The sequence below is a fragment of the Lampetra planeri genome, chromosome 73 (genome assembly GCF_965212315.1).
Source record: "Lampetra planeri chromosome 73, kcLamPlan1.2.h2, whole genome shotgun sequence".
NCBI classification, from domain to species: Eukaryota; Metazoa; Chordata; class Hyperoartia; order Petromyzontiformes; family Petromyzontidae; genus Lampetra; species Lampetra planeri.
In genome coordinates this window covers 15,898-35,758 of record NC_136178.1, presented here as the reverse complement: position 1 = coordinate 35,758, position 19,861 = coordinate 15,898, and the positions used below count along the sequence as shown (strand labels likewise).

General features: G+C 49.4%; 1 protein-coding gene across 1 annotated transcript; it reads right to left on the bottom strand.

Annotated features, from left to right (window-relative positions):
* Nucleotides 1-818: 818 nt before the first annotated feature.
* LOC144737756 (glycine receptor subunit alpha-4-like) lies at nucleotides 819-19,233 on the bottom strand. The gene is made up of 5 exons (XM_078620614.1): nucleotides 19,140-19,233; nucleotides 15,747-15,817; nucleotides 13,392-13,570; nucleotides 3,305-3,372; nucleotides 819-1,242 (listed from the first exon to the last, which is right to left on the bottom strand). Exons 2-5 carry the CDS (start codon nucleotides 15,806-15,808, stop codon nucleotides 967-969), a joined length of 585 nt encoding a protein of 194 aa, XP_078476740.1. The 5' UTR covers nucleotides 15,809-15,817; nucleotides 19,140-19,233; the 3' UTR covers nucleotides 819-966.
* Between the last annotated feature and the right edge of the window lie 628 nt (nucleotides 19,234-19,861).

Here is a 19,861-nt window from a genome sequence, read left to right as displayed (position 1 = left end):
CAAAAATATTATATTTAATTACCAATTGCTTAATGCTTGCGCTGCAATCATCTGACCCATAGGTGGCAGCCATCTCAAGCCAGAGGACAAGAGGACTCTAGCCGCCACGCATATAAAGGATTTAAAGTGAAAACTTTGTTTTTACGGGTTCATTTTTTAGAAATGTTAAAAGCTGTTAGTATTTGAATGCCCTCGTTCTGGGTGAGTGGTATGGAAGATCATAGTTCCCTTTTTCTAGATGACCGGGGGGAAAGAAAGATGCTTAAATAAAATCTTGAAAAAGAATGTTTCACCCTTTCTAGCAATAAACGACCAAATAGATACCTTTTTATTTGTAAGGAATCAAGTCCGCATTAACCACACGTAATTGTGGTGAACATGCAAACATAGAGGCTCTGATGACACTGGTCAACACACTTTTTCTGGCATAAGGTATTCCAACGGTTGTAAGGTAATTTTGGGGTGCTGATTCCAAATCTGGCATCAGTTTTTGTCTATTACATCAGGTTTTTGAGATATCAAATATTGCATTTTCAATAAAAACTGCAGAAGAAAAATATTAAATAAATGTTGATATCTACATAAAATGATATTATAAACACACTATCCTAAAAATACAGCACCATATTTTAACACTAAAGCAGTCACTGACTCGCAACAACTTGCAATCATAAGTGACAGAGTTAATTTCGGGTAAAATCAATGAAAATGGGGTATGGCGATAGCATAAAAATGATGTGATAGAGCAAATCTGAGATCAGATTTGGAATCAGCATCCTGAACTTATTCTAGAACAGCTGCAAAAGTCCAGGCCAGAAAAAAATGTTTTTTTTTTGTTGACCAGTGTAATATTTGACATATTCCTTTGAAACTGATTGGCCTACACCAGAGACATCCTTCGTGTCCAAGCCTCACCAGTGACGGACCAGTGAACGCCAAAAGGGCGAACGGTACAAACCCTTCACTTTAAGGCCATTCGTAGCTCTGAGTTGTAGCTGTAGGATAGAGGAACAACCTGATGGAGTAGAGTACATTTCCATTCTCCCAAATGCGCAGCATGCTGTTGGGGGAAACGGTGTCGTGCACGAGGGCCTTCTTCTCGTTGACAAAGTTGAGGTCGGGGATCCAGATGAACTTGCTGATGCTCTTGTCCAGGTCTATGGTGGTGAAATTTTGTTTTGGTTTGAACTCGAGTCGATTGTCGTTCCAATGCTGCCACAATATGAGATCCACTCGGAAATCCTGGAGGGGTGGGGTGGGGGGGTGGGTTGACAGTATACACGGTGTGCGTGTCAGCAGAATGGAGGAACTGTGACAAGGGTCATGGAGAGGCCCATTTGGAAGCTCCTGGAAGCGGCTGGTGGGTTCGAGAAGGGAGGCGTGGCCAGGGCGGAGCCAGGCCACGCTGGTAGCATTAAAGGGGCCAGGAGCCCGAAACGTCGTGATTTAATTTATTTTATACCCACGTGACTTTACCGAAATAACCAAAGAATATGGATCCCTGCAGTCACGAAAACTTCAAATCTAGATTGGAAATGTACTCGTTAAATTGGCAATCCACACCTATTTAATTGTTCCAGAATCCAATTCTGCATCAACTGCCGAAGGAATCGGCCATATTCAGAATTGGGCCATTTGTAATAACCCCAACGCTCAATCAAGAAAAGTCCACAGAACTGATCTTCAGGCCAAAGGGTAGACACGGCAGCTGCGGCATCAACCACTAACCCCGATCCACCTCCCCTTCAATTTATCGAGAGAGGCGGTGATGAAAATTTGGGTGTGGTCATCACCAGTAACTTTTCAATGGCCCCCCACATTGCCTCGATAGTTGTGGTCGTGTGCTCGTACGTTATATGCCCTAGGCACACATCGCTGTCAACACATATGGTTTACCCCGTATTCTTGTACAGGGGAATTGAGTTTTCAGGTCTATACGGCGTACAACCGTTTCAATATGGGCAAAACATAATTGTTGTCTATTTGTGTTTTCCCTTGTGATGGGATTTTGTAGGATGAACGTTGGGGTTTATAAGGGGCACGGGGTGACCCAGTAAGGTCTGAATTGGTCTGTAATAAGGTAAGGCACCGATCAGGGGTTGAAAGGTATGCGCAATCACGAGCGCATGGAATGCCTTGATGCTGCATATATTCTTTCTAGATTTGAAGCTTTCGTGACTGCAAGGATTCATACTCTTAGTTTTTTCGGTAAAGTCACGTAGGTAAAAAATGAAATTAAAATTAATACAAATAAAATAATAAAATAATAACGACGTTTCGGAGGCAACACAAGTCTCCGTCATCAGATGGGACCGTCACAGCCAGATTTGCTCACTTGATACAGCAAATCTGGCTGTGACGGTCCCACCTGATGACGGAGACTTGTGTTGCCTCCGAAACGTCGTGATTTTATTATTATTTCATTTGTATTTATTTTAATTTCATTTTTTACCTACGTGACTTTACCGAAAAAACTAAGAGTATGCATATATTCTGTTTTAATCTCGACCCTTACCGCCAAGATGAGCGATGTTTGTATTTTGTTGTATAGAGCAGCACTATTAGACCCCCCCCTTCCCTTTTGGCAATGAGTTGTAGCCCTTACCACCTTTCCCCCGTGTATTTTTTAAAGTGTTTCCGAAATGATATATGCAGCCGCGGCGTGTCGGCTGCTTTAACTCACTTGAGTGTGTGTGAAAACATGCTTTATTATTTAAAAAGGGATCGAACCCACGACCTCCTGTATACCAGGCGAGGTATTTGACATCTCCTAGCCACCGTGTATTAACCAGCAGTGTGGCTGTGAGCTGCAATTGTGAGCCCCTGCAACAAGCAGCAAATACGCTACCGCTTGTTAGTTTCTTAAGTTTGTTGAGACAGCTAGCCAGGATCGGGAAACACTTAGCCCACTTTTCTGCAAGTCTATGTGTCTTGGAGTCTGAGTCTCTGTTATTTTAGTCATTAAGTTTTTAAGCCGGCAGGCTAGGATTTGGGCAAAGCTTACCCCACGTTTCACCCAGTCTCTATGAATCGCTGAGTCTCTGTATTTCCATTTAGCATGGTTGGCTACGTATGGTGAGAAATAAGTTCTACATACATACCTACCTCCTATGACTATTTCTGCGAGTCTATGTATTTCTGAGCCTCTACGTTAGTTTGTAGTCGGAGTGTCGGGTCTCTGTGTGTGAGACACGGCCGTGTTGAGCGAGCCCCGGGCGATGCAAGTCGACTGTTGTGCTGCCCGGCTACTCGCGTCACTCAGCGCGTTGTTAGGACCTCCGTTAGGAACTCGGCCATCACTCACCATGTTGGTCTCGTCTATGGGCCCGATGCTGCTGATGAAGATGCTGATATTGACATTGACGACATGGCCTAAAAGACAAACATCATCATCAGCAACAGCAGAATCCTCATGGGCAGCAGCAGTAGCAAACACAGCAGCAGTAGCAACAAAGACAGCCGCAGCAGCAGCATCATCTGGAGCATAACACTGGTCAACACACTTTTTCTGGCATAAGGTATTCCAACGGTTGTAAGGTAATTTTGGGGTGCTGATTCCAAATCTGGCATCAGTTTTGTCTATCACATCAGGTTTTTGAGATATCAAATATTGCATTTTCAATAAAAACTGTGGAAGAAAAATATTTAAAAAATGTGGATATATACATAAAATAATATTATAAACACACCATCCTAAAAATACAGCACCATATTTTAACACTAAAGCAGTCCCTGACTCGCAACAACTTGCAATCATAAGTGACAGAGTTAATTTCGGCTAAAATCAATGAAAATGGGGTATGCCGATAGCATAAAAATTAGATGTGATAGAGCAAATCTGAAGTCAGATTTGGAATCATCACCCTGAAATTAGTCTAAAACAGCTGCAAAAGTCCAGGCCAGAATTTTATTTTTTTTGTTGACCAGTGTAATCTATTAGCACGGTTGGCTACTTACGGTGTGAATGAAGTTCAACATACAACTGTAATGGGTTCCGGAGACACTTGTAGAGGTAACTTCTTCATTACAATACAACTCTCCAACAGTCCTGATACTCTGTTACAGCCTAGGTACACAGCCTAGGTACACAGCCTAGATACACTACTCTGGCTTCCTCGGAACTCGCCTTCACAAGGACGTAGAGCCGGGAGTTCCAGAGTCCCACCCCTGGCCCTCACAGCGTCCCAGGGTCCTTAGATGGCTGGTCTTGGGTCTTGGGTCTTGAGCTGCAACTGGCCCTCATCGGCCAGGGAGCTGCCCTTTTATGCCTCGTCCCCAACGAGGGGTGGGGTTGTGTGCGCCCCCAGATATCCCACAGAGCACACACAGCCCCCCCCCGTTGGTGGTGCCAAGGGGCTTAACTGGCTGGGGTGCCTGGGATCCCAGCGCCTGGCGCCAAGAGGCTTAAGCGTCTGGGTTGCCTAGGGTCCCAGAGCCCCCAGCAGCCCCTCCCCTCTTATGTCACTACACAACTGTAGTAACGCTTATGACTCGTTCACACCGGAGTTGGAGGCACACTTGTTTATTTAACACCACACGTTGTGACATACACACTGAGGGGGTATCGGCCCCCTCACCCGTCTATCTGAGGACACACCTCTAGGCTAACCCTAGCCTGCCTCTGAGTCCTCCTCTAATGGGCTAGGGGAGGCTATCTTGGCCCGACACTGGTCAGTCGGGCCCGGTACCCAGAGTCCAGACCAGCACGGGCTCTGGCTCTGGTACCACGCCACTGGCTCGAGCCTGCGCGGTCCTGATAAGGACGGCGTGCCAGGGGGAGACCAGGGCTCTATCTAGGACGTCTTCCGTCTTCTCTTCTTAGCTAACACAACACTCCCGAGCCCTTCGATACATTCCCCTTTTATACCCAACCCCTCCCTGAGGGGTGGGGCCCCGGGGGATCATAATGACCGAATCGACCCCCCAGGGTGTCTGGCGCGGACGTCGCAGAGGGCACCTGCTCGTGCACACATGTAGCCCCGCCTACTGTGTTTGTTTACCATAGGCTGCCATGCATAACGGGCTCTCTCTCTAACACCCCTACATCACTCCCCCCCGCATAGCATGCAGCCGTCCCGGCTGCCAACATACAAAAATTTGACAATAAAGGTGCCTTCACCCCCTGACCGCGCGTGTGCCTCACTATTTTTGAACAATAACAGGAACCAGAACAAGAACGCAACAGCAAGATGAGAAAACAACCCGTCGCACCCCCCCCCGAATAAATACGAATTCCGTAAAAAAAAACAGCCTATATACAATCAGCAGGGAACCCACCACGCACACACAACACACGGTGAAGCCAACATATGTACATCCGAGGAGTGGGGAACACACCACCCACACAACATCCAATGAACACAACAGCTATGTACACATTTTCCGGCCTCACAACAGTTTGCGCAATTTAGCGCGCGTCCTTGCAGCGGGCCCCTCACACGGGGTAACCGCGCGTGGCGGACCATCAGGTGGCAATTGTCCGTCTTGGGGTGAGCATTCTTCCGACTCCGCGTGACCCTCGGTATCCGCAGGAGGGGTGATTGGGCGTGAGCCCGTCACTCCTGATGCACCTGAAGGTGGCACAGCCGGCAAGGCATTAGGTGAGAGCGACGGAGACGGACCCAGCGAGTCGGCCGACCCCCCACATGCTTGGCCACGCGCGTGTGAAGTGTGATTGTGTACCGCAGAGAAGGGTTTTAACCTAGAGGGGTGCACGAACCATCGCCGCTTCCCCCACTTGATGCGCACGCACTGCGGTCGTAACACCTCCACCACTTCCACAGGGCCCCGCCACGGCCGCACCAGTTTAGAGGAGGTTGCCAGTGGCACCTGGGGGCAGTGCAGCCATGCCTTGTCCCCCGGCTTCCACTGCAGCATGTGCGCTCGACTCAATCTGAGGCGCTCATTCGCCTTCTGACGGAGGTCAGAGTTTTGCATTGCAGCATCCCGTGCCTCGGTCAATTTGTCCAGATTAAATTTAACGTGGTCAGCCAGATTAGTTTTTCCCTGCGGCACGGGGATCTGCAACTGGGCACGAACAGGCGGGTCTGGTTCTCGGCCGTACATGAGGTAAAAGGGAGAAAACCCCGTAGCTGCATGGGGTGCCATCCGGTACGCCGCCAAGACCCCCTGAATTTGTAGGTCCCAATCCGTTTGCGAGTCCGAAACTTGTTGTGATAACATGGACGTGATGGTGCGATGCAACCGTTCGACCATCCCGTCAGTTTGTGGGTGATATGGGGAGGTCCGAATTTTCTTTGTGCCCAGGAGATCACAGACTTGTCTGAGTAGTTTACCGGAAAAATTTCTGCCCTGGTCGGTCAGCAGCCTCTCCGGAGCACCTTTGTCCAGGACATAACCCTGAACAAAGGCCTCCACGATGGCTGCTGCCGACTGGTTGGCCAGAGGCCAGGCCATAGGCCAGCGTGTAAAATACTCGACACCAGTCAACAAATATCTATTCCCCCTGGGGGTGGCGGGGAATGGTCCCAAAATGTCCAGAGCGACCAGCTCGTTTATCCTGGACACTTTGATCGATTGCAAGGGCGGGTTAGACTCCCGTGCCGGCGGTTTGCGTTGTGCACATCGAGGGCATGATCCCAACAAATCCCCAACATCCCTCGTCATGCCAGGCCAATAAAAATCAAGTTGCAGCAAGGCGAGAGTCTTTTGGGTCCCCAGGTGTAGGAGGCGCTCATGAGCGGCCCATACCACCCTGCCCCGCAACCCAGTAGGGACCACCAGCCGATGTCGACGCGACTTCCCGTCCCAATGCATCAGCAGGCCTTGGCACATTTCCCATGCGTCGGAACCACCTCTTTTTCCCCCCGCCGCACCGCCAACGCGACGTCGCCACCCGAGGAGGGACACATCCTCCATCTGGAGGCGCCCCCAGTCAATGACGGGCAACCCCAACAGGGAATCTTTGCCCTGTTGTTCGATCGAATTAGTAACTACTGTATCGTCGTCGTTGGCGGCCGCCAAGACAGGAACCGATGTGTCCCCTGGAGGTCTGCAACGTCCAGACCCCAGGAGGCATGCACACTCGGAGGTGGTTGGCAAGCGCGACAGAGCGTCCGCGTTGGTGTGGCGAACGCCCTTACGGTATGTGGTTTGGAAATCGTAATCCTGGAGGACCTCCAACCATCGGGACAATTGTCCCGATGGCTGTTGAACCCTCAGGGCGTACTGCAGTGCCGCATGATCTGTGCGGACGGTGAAATGCCGACCGTACAGATATGGGCGATACTGTTGGATGAAATGGACAATTGCCAACAGTTCCCTACGGGTGACACAATATCGTTGCTCCGCTGGAGACAACACCCGACTGCCGTACGCAACCACACGTTCCACGCCGTCAACCACCTGGGAGAGCACGCCCCCAATACCCGTGTTGCTCGCATCGGTGTCGAGCAAGAATGGTTTTGAAAAATCAGGGTAAATCAGGGGAGGAGCGTTTACCAAAGCGTCCCGAAGGGAGCAAAAAGCAGCTTCCTCCTCCTGACCCCAGCAGAACCGAACCCCTTTTGATGTTAAAGCGTGTAGGGGTTTTGCTATAGTCGCAAAATTAGCGACGAAGCGTCTATAATACGACGCAAACCCAATAAAACTCCTAACCTCTCCCACTGAGGTGGGAGTCGGCCAGGAGCTTACACACTGCGTTTTGGCGGGATCGGTAGAAATACCTGAGCGTCCCACGATGTGCCCCAAATAACGCACTGACTCGCGTAACAAATGGCATTTTTGGGGCTTAAATTTCAAATTAGCAGCCCGCATCTTTAGGAAAACCGCCCGCAACCTCTGGAGATGTTCATCAAAAGTTTTGCCAAAGACAATAACGTCATCCAAATAAATCAGGCACGACTCCCATTGCAATCCAGCCAAAACCAATTCCATCAACCGCTGGAAAGTTGCCGGCGCTGAGTGTAAGCCCATCGGCAACCGGTTGAATTGAAACAGGCCGTGCGGAGTACGGAAAGCAGTTTTAGGCTTTGAATCATCGTCCAGAGGAAGCTGCCAGAATCCCGAAAGTAAGTCCAATGTGGAGAAGAATCGCGCTCCCGCCAAGGCGTCAAGCGATTCGTCCATCCGTGGGAGCGGGTATGCGTCGGCAACCGTAATTTTATTAAGGCGCCGAAAGTCAACGCAAAACCGCAACGAACCGTCCTGCTTCTTAACCAGGACGATCGGCGCTCCCCAAGGGCTGTTGGAGGGAGAAATGATGTCGGCGGCTAGCATGTCATCAACAGCCGATTTGACATGGTCCTTTTCGGCGGGACTCAACCGAAAAGGATTCTGGCGTATTGGCGCGCTGTCACCCGTATCAATATGGTGACGCAGCAGATTAGTGCAGCCCAAATCGTATTTATCCCGACTGAAAACGTCGGAAAATTCCCTTAGTAGTGTCTTAAGACGTTGACGCTCTAAATTTGACAGGTCCGTCGATCCCGCACAAAGCGCCTCGAGCCACCCTTCATCGCTGTCCGAATGTGGTCGCGGTGCAGGGACAGCGCCGACATGACTCGCGACGGGTTCCTCACAGGGCACCGGCGTTGCGTGAGCAAGCACGGTCCCCTGTGGGACCACCACCGTCTGCGAGCCCACATTGAGGACCGCGATGAAGGGTTCTCCTTCCCCTCTCACTATGGTCTGGGCCGGGAGTAAATCAGGTCCACTGACCCCGGCCCTAGACGGTCCCAACAGAACCCCTTGAGCCCCAATGCCCTTAGCGAAGGGCCGCCGAAGTTTCAAAGGAATCAACATTTGCGCCCCCGGAGGAACGCGCACCGTTCTATCTACGAACGCCGGCACCGTCGCGAACGCCGTCCGGCTCGTAGCGGGGGATGGCAGAAACGCCATGCGTCGGCCCGATGGGAGCTCAATGCATCCCTGGTCGATTAATATCCTAATCGGCATTTTGGCCAGGAAGTCCGTCCCCAGCAGGCACGGAACCGCCAGCGAGGAGGAAACAAAAATCGGCCCAGACAATTTAATATCCCCGACACAAATTTGGGCACGAATTTGTCCGATGATGCCAAGTGAACCCCCGTTAGCAGCAAAGAATGGCACGTTAACAGGCATCAAAGGACGGCTTTGGGCAGGGAGAATGTTATAAATCAACTCCGAAATAATGGTCGCCGATGCTCCTGTATCGACCAGGATGCGCACCTCGACCCCATCGATGTGGCCCACAACGGCCGACGACCCTGACGACGCGGCTACAACCCGATGGGCCAACACGGACCACTGGCTGGGTTCAATCTGAGTACCCAGAGCGGTGCGTGTTGGTGCCATGGTACGCGATATTGGCCCCCCCTTCGCTGCGGTGTTTGAGTGTGTGACGGGCGTGTGCGTGGGCCAAGCATGAGGGGTGCCGCGACTCGCCGGATTATGATGGTGGAGCTTGTGACGAGGGCCGGCGTCCCGTTGAGGTGTCGTCCTGCGCTGCCCAGGAGAGCGGCACCCCGAGGCGACGTGGCCCCGGATGCCGCAGTTGTAACAGCGTGGAAGCGCTGGTGACGACGATGGATGTTGTAGACGGCTTGAACCGGCCCGGTCCTCCCGTACTCCCGCTCCATGCTGCCGTTGATGGTCGATGGCGCAAACCTCTTCCGCCGGGAGGGTGGCTGCAGCGACGGCACGCCCGCTCGCCGCCTTGCTGGCCTTCCGTCGTTGAGAGGACAGGTTTGCGTGGAGAAGACGGGCCGCTTGGAGGGAGCACATCTCTGCATCGTCCTGTGCGACAATGACGATGTCTAAGTCGTCCGCCAGCAAAAGTATCTTCTCTGTCACCATGGCGTCGACACCCTCGTCATCCATTCGTGGAAAGGCCTCCTTCGCCAGTGCCAGGAGGCTTGTGCGGTACGCCAGGGGCGACTCCTTCGTCCCTCGCTGGCGATCGTAAAAGAGTTGGCGACAGTCCGATGGTGGACCATATACCGCCGACAGCACCTGCATCGCCTTCCGCAGCGTGGAGCGCCTCTCCTTCGAAGCCGATGTTAGAGTGGCGAGGGCGTCGCTGTCGAGAAGTGCTGGCAGCGCGCGGAGAGCCTCGGCGTCTGTCCACTGTGCCATCTCCTGGTGAGCGAGGAAGCGCCGCTGGAAGCCGCCCCAGTCGCCATCCTCGCCCACAAATTCCTTGAGTGGAGGTAGCCGCTGATGTAAGGCAGCGGCTGCAGAGGAAGAACGCACTCCCTCGTCCGCCTCACTCAAATCAGCGTCGGCACGAACCAGCGATGGCATCGCCGGTCGCACCCGTGGTGACGTTCCGTCCGTTGGTGGTGACGCGGCAGGTACTGTACTCCCGCCGTTGGACGCGATGCTTAGAGCGGCCACGCCCTCAACAGCAGCTGCGGCGATGGCGGGAGTTTCAAAATGTTGCTCCGTGGAAATGGCGGGAAGGCGCTGTGATCGTCGGCTGCCGTTGCCCCGTGGCGGTCCCGCAGCCCCCAGCTGCGTGATGGTGTCGAGCATGGCGGCTGCGGCGTACAGCAGCTCGGTCAGCTTCGCGTGCGCCTCCCTCAGCCCCTCCATCGACGGCTCCCCTTCCTCCAGCTGCTGTGGCGTGGATGCGCCCAGCCCCGGCTGGTCGATGGCATCTTCAGCCGTCTCGGGCCCTCCGACTGCAGTGGTGTCTTCTGCCTCTGGTACCCCGACTCGAGTCGTCCGGCGTGTATCCATGTTCGTACTTTGTTTCACTTCTGACGCCAGATGTAGTAACGCTTATGACTCGTTCACACCGGAGTTGGAGGCACACTTGTTTATTTAACACCACACGTTGTGACATACACACTGAGGGGGTATCGGCCCCCTCACCCGTCTATCTGAGGACACACCTCTAGGCTAACCCTAGCCTGCCTCTGAGTCCTCCTCTAATGGGCTAGGGGAGGCTATCTTGGCCCGACACTGGTCAGTCGGGCCCGGTACCCAGAGTCCAGACCAGCACGGGCTCTGGCTCTGGTACCACGCCACTGGCTCGAGCCTGCGCGGTCCTGATAAGGACGGCGTGCCAGGGGGAGACCAGGGCTCTATCTAGGACGTCTTCCGTCTTCTCTTCTTAGCTAACACAACACTCCCGAGCCCTTCGATACATTCCCCTTTTATACCCAACCCCTCCCTGAGGGGTGGGGCCCCGGGGGATCATAATGACCGAATCGACCCCCCAGGGTGTCTGGCGCGGACGTCGCAGAGGGCACCTGCTCGTGCACACATGTAGCCCCGCCTACTGTGTTTGTTTACCATAGGCTGCCATGCATAACGGGCTCTCTCTCTAACACCCCTACACAACTATGAACGCATCCTGAGCGCGTGAAGGACGTACGTCTGTATTGACACAGACCCCCACTGCTGCTGATTGTTGTGACACACTGCACCAGGTACTCGGATGAGCCCGAGTCGACTTAGGGGAGCCCCAGGAGCTGTTCTCATCTTCTCCACTGCTATTAGGGTCGTGAGCGGGAACGGAACTCGGGTCACCAAGTTTGTAGTGCGGTGCGCTAACCACTGCACCACCACTCCTCAGTGCATCGCTAATACAGAGCACTTCAAAAAAGTGTTAACACTTATATGGGACTATCGTTGTTAATGGGAAAAGAACGGATAATACACTGTAACATGATAACAAATCTTCTTGGTTCTTTCAGTAAAGTCACGTAGAAGGGAAATAATAAAAAAATAAAACTATATTATACTTTTTATTATTTTATTATTTCCCTTCTACATGACTTTACCGAAAGAACCAAGAAGATGAATCCCTGCAGTCACGAAAGCTTTACATCGAAAAAAATGATAACAAATGTCTGTTAATAGCTTCCAAAAGTCAATCTCCACTTGTTCGCCATCATTGTCAACACGTGCCTGGACTCTTCTGCATGTGGTCTCCAGAGCCCGGAGGCACATTTCTCGTGGTATTGATGCAAATTCTCAGAAGTATTAAACAACTATTGAAGCACCCTGTCGAGATGTTAACCACCTCGCCTGGTCTACAGGAGGTCGTGGGTTCGATCGCAACCCCGACGCCTGCTACTGCTGTCTATTTGGAGCTTCCATGTAATCCTTCTCCCTGTGGTCGCGTGGATTTTTCTCCGGGGCCTCCGCTTTTGTCTCCAGATTTACGAAACAACATCACGCGTTTTGGATTGTCTGGCTGTCAATATGGCCACGGGATTAGCCAATTCGTTGGGTTATCATTTGTGGGCAGGTCGTTTCTGAAAAAGAGCTACATAGCTCGGTGTGCTGTACCTGGTAAAATATATGTTTAATAGACTAAGTTTGGGGCAATGTTCATTCCTAATATATAAAAGGGAAATTTGTGAATGTGTGGCTGTTCGAAATGTTTTATTTTTATTATTTTATTATTTCCCTTCTGTGTGACTTCACCGAAAGAACCAAGAAGATTTTAAGCTATCGTCCGGTTCAGTGATTCTGCACTTGCTCTATTACTACAATACTATACTGCCTTAATTTTTTTTATTAACGACTGGGTGTTTAAGGTGAGCGATTTGTCGTGTTTTCCGGCTGTTTGGCAAATGGAAACATACAATTACTTGACTATGCAAGTAAAGAAATTGTGTTTTAATATTTTGTTTTTTTAATTTAAGGCCCCATTATAAACACACGCTACAGGGTATAGGGGAATGAGTGACTGCGATAGTTGCGTACTTGGGGATCACGAAAGGGCTATCGGGGAAGGGACGGGGAGGAGTGGAGGTGCGAGAGAAGAGTCTGAGAATGAATTCTAGATTTGAAGCTTTCGTGACTGTAAGGATTCATACTCTCAGGTTTTTCGGTAAAGTCACGTAGAGAAAAAATTAAAAATAATAGAAATTATAATAGAAATAAAATAATAAATCACGACGTTTCGGAGGCAGCACAAGTTTCCGTCATCAGGTGGGACCGTCACAGCCAGATTTACTCACTTGAGACAGTAAATTTGGCTGTGACGGTCCCACCTGATGACGGAGACTTGTGTTGCCTCCGAAACGTCGTGATTTATTATTTTATTCTATTATTTTTTACCTACGTGACATTACCGAAAAACCTAAGAGTATGAGTCTGAGAATGGTCACATTCCTTGCCCATATCTTGTGCCACCACGGAGGGACGTTGCTCACAACGTCAATAACATCGCAACCAAACGCGAGTTTTGTGTTTTTAGATCCTCCAATTTGACTCCCTTGCACGAAGAGAGATGCGTGAATTTTTATTTTTATTTAGTCAACGTGTGCAGACCATTTGTGGAGCCGAGGGTGAAGGGGGGAAGGACGCAGCACGTGGAAGACCCGAGCACACTCGGAGGGACCCAACCCCGCCACCCCCCTCGCTCTTCCACATCCACCAGACGTCTCGCAGTGGTGTTGGTGGTGGAGGGGAGGGAGGTTTGCGAAGCTCACCGTTATTGGGCGGTCGGGTCTCCTTGATGTGGTCCTTCTGGTCAATCAGCTGCTGGACGAATTGGAAGTTTTTCTTATTTAGGGTCGCAATGACGACGGAGTCGCCGTCCTCTATATAATCGTAGTAATCGTAGTAATCGTATCCGGTGGCGTTCTCCGTGGGTTGAGCGTGAGTCGTACTGTGGGCAGGAGGGGATGGGCGGGATGGGGGGGGGAGACAACAACAACGTTCGGCCCGAATCGACCTACGGGACCGCCTCTCTCTCGCTACTGCGATCCCCATCGTGAGTTCCTCTCCGCCGATGTCGCCCAGAGCGAGATCTGTGGGCGTGGTGCGAAGGCGCTCCATCAACACGAAGTGAAATTCTAGATTTGAAGCTTTCGTGACTGCAAGGATTCATATTCTTAGGTTTTTTCGGTAAAGTCACGTAGGTTAAAAAATGTTTTATTAATATAAGTAAAATAAAAATAAAATAAAAATCACGACGTTTCGGAGGCAACACAAGCGTCCGTCTTCAGGTGGAACCGTCACAGCACGATAGCTGCATCAAGTGATACAGCTATCGTGCTGTGACCGTTCAGGCGACGGTTCCACCTGAAGATGGAAGCTTGTGTTGCCTCCGAAACGTCGTGATTTTTATTTTATTTTTATTTTACTTTTATTAATTAAAAAAATTACCTACGTGACTTTACCGAAAAAACCTAAGAATACGAAGTGAAATGTGCGTGCGTTGAACTTCTTTCGCGCCGTACAGTGAGTGGTCAGCCGTGCACATCGGAGGTGTGGCGGGGGGTGGGGCGAGGATGAGAGCCGTGTGACAAATATAAAGCTTTGAAAAAACAAAGGGGCCGTCCATAAATGACGTCACGCACCTAGGGGGGGGGGGGGTCAGACGTTTGTGACGATGTGTGACGAGGGGGGGAGAGGTTTGAGAAATGTGACGTCACATTCCAGCCTTGTGTAGGTCTACAATCTTGTCCCTGACATCCTTGGAGAGCTCTTTGGTCTTGGCCATGGTGGAGAGTTTGGAATCTGATTGATTGATTGATTTCTTCTGTGAACAGCACTCCCTTTAAGAGTGTGCTCCTAATCTCAGCTCGTTACCTGTATAAAAGACACCTGGGAGCCAGAAATCTTTCAGATTGAGAGGGGGTCAAATACTTATTTCCCTCATTAAAATGCTAATCAATTTATAACATTTTGACATGCGTTTTTCTGGATTTTTGTTGTTGTTATTCTGTCTCTCACTGTTCAAATAAACCTACCATTAAAATTATAGACTGATCATTTCTTTGTCAGTGGGCAAACGTACAAAATCAGCAGGGGATCAAATACTTTTTTCCCTCACTGTATGTAGAAATAAAAATAATTAAAATAGATCACGACGTTTCGAATGCAACACAAGCGCTCGTCCTCAGGTGAAAATGTAAACCACACAGCGAGGGAACACACAGAGGGACATCGCACACATAGCACACAGAAAACGGCAAACTGCACAGAGGCAAATACAGCAAGAAGATGGGAGGGAACTCTTAACCAAAGCAAATAATCATAATCGAGGGTGTATTGCCCACTTAGAGCTGAGATAATCCCTTTAAAAAGGCATTCTACAATCGCATCCAATCAGAAAGGCAAAGACAAAGATCCCCCTGTAGTCTGAAAAGACTGTCGGGGCAAGTGCTGTTAGCGAGCACCTAATGAAGACCGTCACGACACACGAGGGAGTGGGGTTGGCCAGCACCACGCCCGACCGCCTTTGTCTCCCCTAGTGGCGATGTTTACACATTCAGGTCCTCATTAGAGGCCTGAGTCGACCACGAGCGGTTTAAATAATCGTCGCCGGTGTTGGCCGTGAGCGAGAATCGAACTCGTGTCATAGGCGGGTTCGTCACCCCTTACCCACGTGGTGCTGACCACCGACCCCCCCGCTCGTGTGCCAACAACAGCAGCAGCAGCTCCAGGAGGTGCTGCCTGCTGCTGCCTGCTGCTGCTGCCTGCTGCTGCCTGCTGCTGCTGCCTGCTGCTGCCTGCTGCTCCTGCTGCTGCTCCTGCTGCTGCCTGCTGCTGCTGCCTGCTGCTACTGCTGCTGCTGCTACCTGCTGCTGCTGCCTGCTGCTGCCTGCTGCTGCCTGCTGCCGCCTGCTGCTGCTGCTGCCGCCTGCTGCCTGCTGCTGCTGCTGCCTGCTGCTGCTGCCTGCTGCTGCATGCTGCTCCTGCCTGCTGCTGCTGCCTGCTGCTGCCTGCTGCTGCTGCCTGCTGCTGCTGCTGCCTGCTGCTGCTGCTGCCTGCTGCTGCTCGGTCTGGTTGAGGCTATGCGGGGGTGGGGGGGTCATCTGCCGCTGTCTTGGTGGAACCTTTGGAAGAGCGAGTTCATCGTGGCCAGAAAGGTGACGGTCATGGTGAGCACGGCCCTCATGGCGCCCTCCTGCGGGGAGCAGCAAAGAACACGCGACGCTTAGAGGTGTGGGTTTGATTGGCACATCAGCAGCGTCGTCGTCATCATCATCGGCAATCTCAGAAGTAGCAGCAGCAGCTGCAGTAACATCGGCATCCAGCAGCAGCAGCAAAATCCGCATCATCATCATCATCGGCATCATCAGCAGCAATCTCAGCAGTAGCAATACAATCAACATCATCATTAGCAAAATTAACATCATCATTATCAGCAGCAAGATCAGCATCATAATCAGTGGCAAGATCGGCATCATAATCAGTAGCAATATCATCATCATAATCAGTAACAAGATCGGCATCATAATCAGTAACAAGATCGGCATCATAATCAGTAGCAAGATCAGCATCATAATCAGTAGCAAGATCGGCATCATAATCAGCAGCAAGATCGGCATCATAATCAGTAACAAGGTCGGCATCATAATCAGTAGCAAGATCGGCATCATAATCGGTAGAAATATTAGCAGCAAGATCAGCATCATAATCAGTAACAAGATCAGCATCATAATCAGCAGCAAGATCGGCATCATAATCAGTAACAAGATCGGCATCATAATCAGCAGCAAGATCGGCATCATAATCAGTAGCAAGATCGGCATCATAATCAGTAACAAGATCGGCATCATAATCAGCAGCAAGATCGGCATCATAATCAGCAGCAAGATCGGCATCATAATCAGTAGCAAGATCGGCATCATAATCGGTAGAAATATTAGCAGCAAGATCAGCATCATAATCAGTAGCAAGATCGGCATCATAATCAGTAACAAGATCGGCATCATAATCAGTAGCAAGATCGGCATCATAATCAGTAACAAGATCGGCATCATAATCAGTAGCAAGATCAGCATCATAATCAGCAGCAAGATCAGCATCATACAGTGGCAAGATCGACATCATAATCAGTAGCAATATCATCATCATAATCAGTAACAAGATCGGCATCATAATCAGTAGCAAGATCGGCATCATAATCAGTAACAAGATCAGCATCATAATCAGTAGCAAGATCGGCATCATAATCAGTAGCAATATCATCATCATAATCAGTAACAAGATCGGCATCATAATCAGTAGCAAGATCGGCATCATAATCAGTAACAAGATCAGCATCATAATCAGTAGCAAGATCGGCATCATAATCAGTAGCAATATCATCATCATAATCAGTAACAAGATCAGCATCATAATCAGTGGCAAGATCGGCATCATAATCAGTAGCAATATCATCATCATAATCAGTAACAAGATCGGCATCATAATCAGTAACAAGATCGGCATCATAATCAGTAGCAAGATCGGCATCATAATCAGTAGCAAGATCGGCATCATAATCAGCAGCAAGATCGGCATCATAATCAGTAACAAGATCGGCATCATAATCAGTAGCAAGATCGGCATCATAATCGGTAGAAATATTAGCAGCAAGATCAGCATCATAATCAGTAACAAGATCAGCATCATAATCAGCAGCAGGATCGGCATCATAATCAGTAACAAGATCGGCATCATAATCAGCAGCAAGATCGGCATCATAATCAGTAACAAGATCGGCATCATAATCAGCAGCAAGATCGGCATCATAATCAGCAGCAAGATCGGCATCATAATCAGTAGCAAGATCGGCATCATAATCGGTAGAAATATTAGCAGCAAGATCAGCATCATAATCAGTAGCAAGATCGGCATCATAATCAGTAGCAAGATCAGCATCATAATCAGTAACAAGATCGGCATCATAATCAGTAGCAAGATCGGCATCATAATCAGTAACAAGATCGGCATCATAATCAGTAGCAAGATCAGCATCATAATCAGCAGCAAGATCAGCATCATAATCAGTGGCAAGATCGGGATCATAATCAGTAGCAATATCATCATCATAATCAGTAACAAGATCGGCATCATAATCAGTAGCAAGATCGGCATCATAATCAGTAACAAGATCAGCATCATAATCAGTAGCAAGATCGGCATCATAATCAGTAGCAATATCATCATCATAATCAGTAACAAGATCGGCATCATAATCAGTAACAAGATCAGCATCATAATCAGTGGCAAGATCGGCATCATAATCAGTAGCAATATCATCATCATAATCAGTAACAAGATCGGCATCATAATCAGTAACAAGATCAGCATCATAATCAGTAGCAAGATCATCAGCATCATCAGCATCATCGGCACCCCTGTTGTATTCTCGCGGTGTGGATGGAGCCAGAGTTGGTGAATCACACACAGATGACGTTGTGAAACTCCCTTCTACCCGTGGGTGGGTGTCGGTGATGAGCCGTGACCCCCTGGCTCTACCAGGGGGAAGTGGTACAGCAGAATCTGTGGACGAATCTCCATCTGTTCCATCTGTACGGGATCGAGTGTTGCCCCCTCGCACGCTGTTCGAATTGTTTTTGTGTCCGGGCACTCCCATTTCCCCCCACGCGTTAGACGCGTTAATAGCCTCACGCACATCGTGATACATAGAGGGGACCGCAGAGCTTGGGACATCTGTTGGGAGCACCGGATCACTGCTTGTCTGTGGTTCCTGCTTGTACCTGCTGAGTCGCTTCGTCTCTGTCTCTGTGTCTCTCTCTGTGTGTCTCTCTCTGTCTCTCTCTGTGTGTCTTTCTCTTTGTCTCTCTCTTTGTGTGTGTCTCTCTCTCTCTGTCTCTCTCTCTCTTTGTGTGTCTTTGTCTCTCTTTCTTTGTGTGTGTGTGTCTCTCTCTCTCATTTTCTCTCTATCTCTCTGTGTGTCTCTCTCTCTGTGTGTCTCTCTCTTTCTCTTTATCTCTCTCTTTGTGTGTGTCTCTCTGTCTCTCTCTGAGAGAGCAATCGAATGCCGTGCGGTGTGTTACAAGCTGAGATTATGAAATGGTTTTAATAGAAATAATAAAATAATAAAAATAAAACATAATAAAATTACATATTATATTATTTTATTATTTCCATTCTACGTGACTTTACCGAAAGAACCAATAAGATGAATCCCTGCAGTCACGAAAGCTTTCAATCGAAATATGGTTTTAATACCTTTTTATTTATCAGCAGCAGCTGCGAACTCACTAACAATCATCATCAATAGCTTCATCAACATCACATCGATCTCCACCCAGCGGTGAATAGACCATGATGGCGATTACACTTAGAGAATAGAGAGATGAACACGTGGATTAGAGAACACACGCACAGCAAAGACACCACCATGCTCACATCGATTTCCATCCAGCAATGGATGGACCATGATGACAATAATCGACAGACGAAATGCGGAATCGATCTCAATGGGATCTCACCTGGCTCCAGCCGTGAACTTTGAATGGCTCCGAGGCTCTGCGCGCCCCACCGAGACCCCTCGTGTTTTTATTGACACCACGACTTCGCCTCGTCGCCTACATGCACTAGGATTTACAATCGATGGCATTCGCAAATTACACTGAAAGCCCCCACCACCCCCATCGCTCACGCGCGGCTAGGGCATTGCATTTGGTCCCGCGCATAGGCAGCAGCCAACCCAGCATCAAATTACGCGAAGGTGATGTGGACCCAATGTCAATGCCCTCCCCCTCACCCAGCGGCTGATGGGCTGTCAAAACATCTTCTTGTACATATACTCTTCGGTTATTTCGGTAAAGTCACGTAGGTAGAAGAATAAAATATAATATATCACAACGTTAAATTTCGATTTACAGCTTTCGTGACTGCAGGGATTCATCTTCTTGGTTCTTTCGGTAAAGTCACGTAGAAGGGAAATAATAAAATAATAAAAATAAAACATAATAAAATAATTCTCATGACGTTTCGGCCACAACGGCTGCTAGCGTTGTGGCCGAAACGTCGTGAGAATTATTTTATTATGTTTTATTTTATTATTGTGGTTAATGTAAGCATGATTCCTTGCAAAAGGTATCAGTTTTATTGCCAGAAAAACGGGGGAAAACCCTATTATTGTGTCAACAGGGGGTCAAAACTTATTCTCATTTTTCATACTTTGACACCGGCACAAAAGGCGTTCCCA

Excerpts from the sequence above, each read along its gene's own strand:
- LOC144737756 (XM_078620614.1), bottom strand. The coding sequence starts at position 15,808 with ATGAGGGCCGTGCTCACCATGACCGTCACCTTTCTGGCCACGATGAAC. Across the intron at positions 3,373-13,391 it reads GACCCGACCGCCCAATAACG|GCCATGTCGTCAATGTCAAT; the intron begins GTGAGCTTCGCA and ends TTTGTCTTTTAG. Across the intron at positions 1,243-3,304 it reads CCATAGACGAGACCAACATG|GATTTCCGAGTGGATCTCAT; the intron begins GTGAGTGATGGC and ends CCACCCCTCCAG.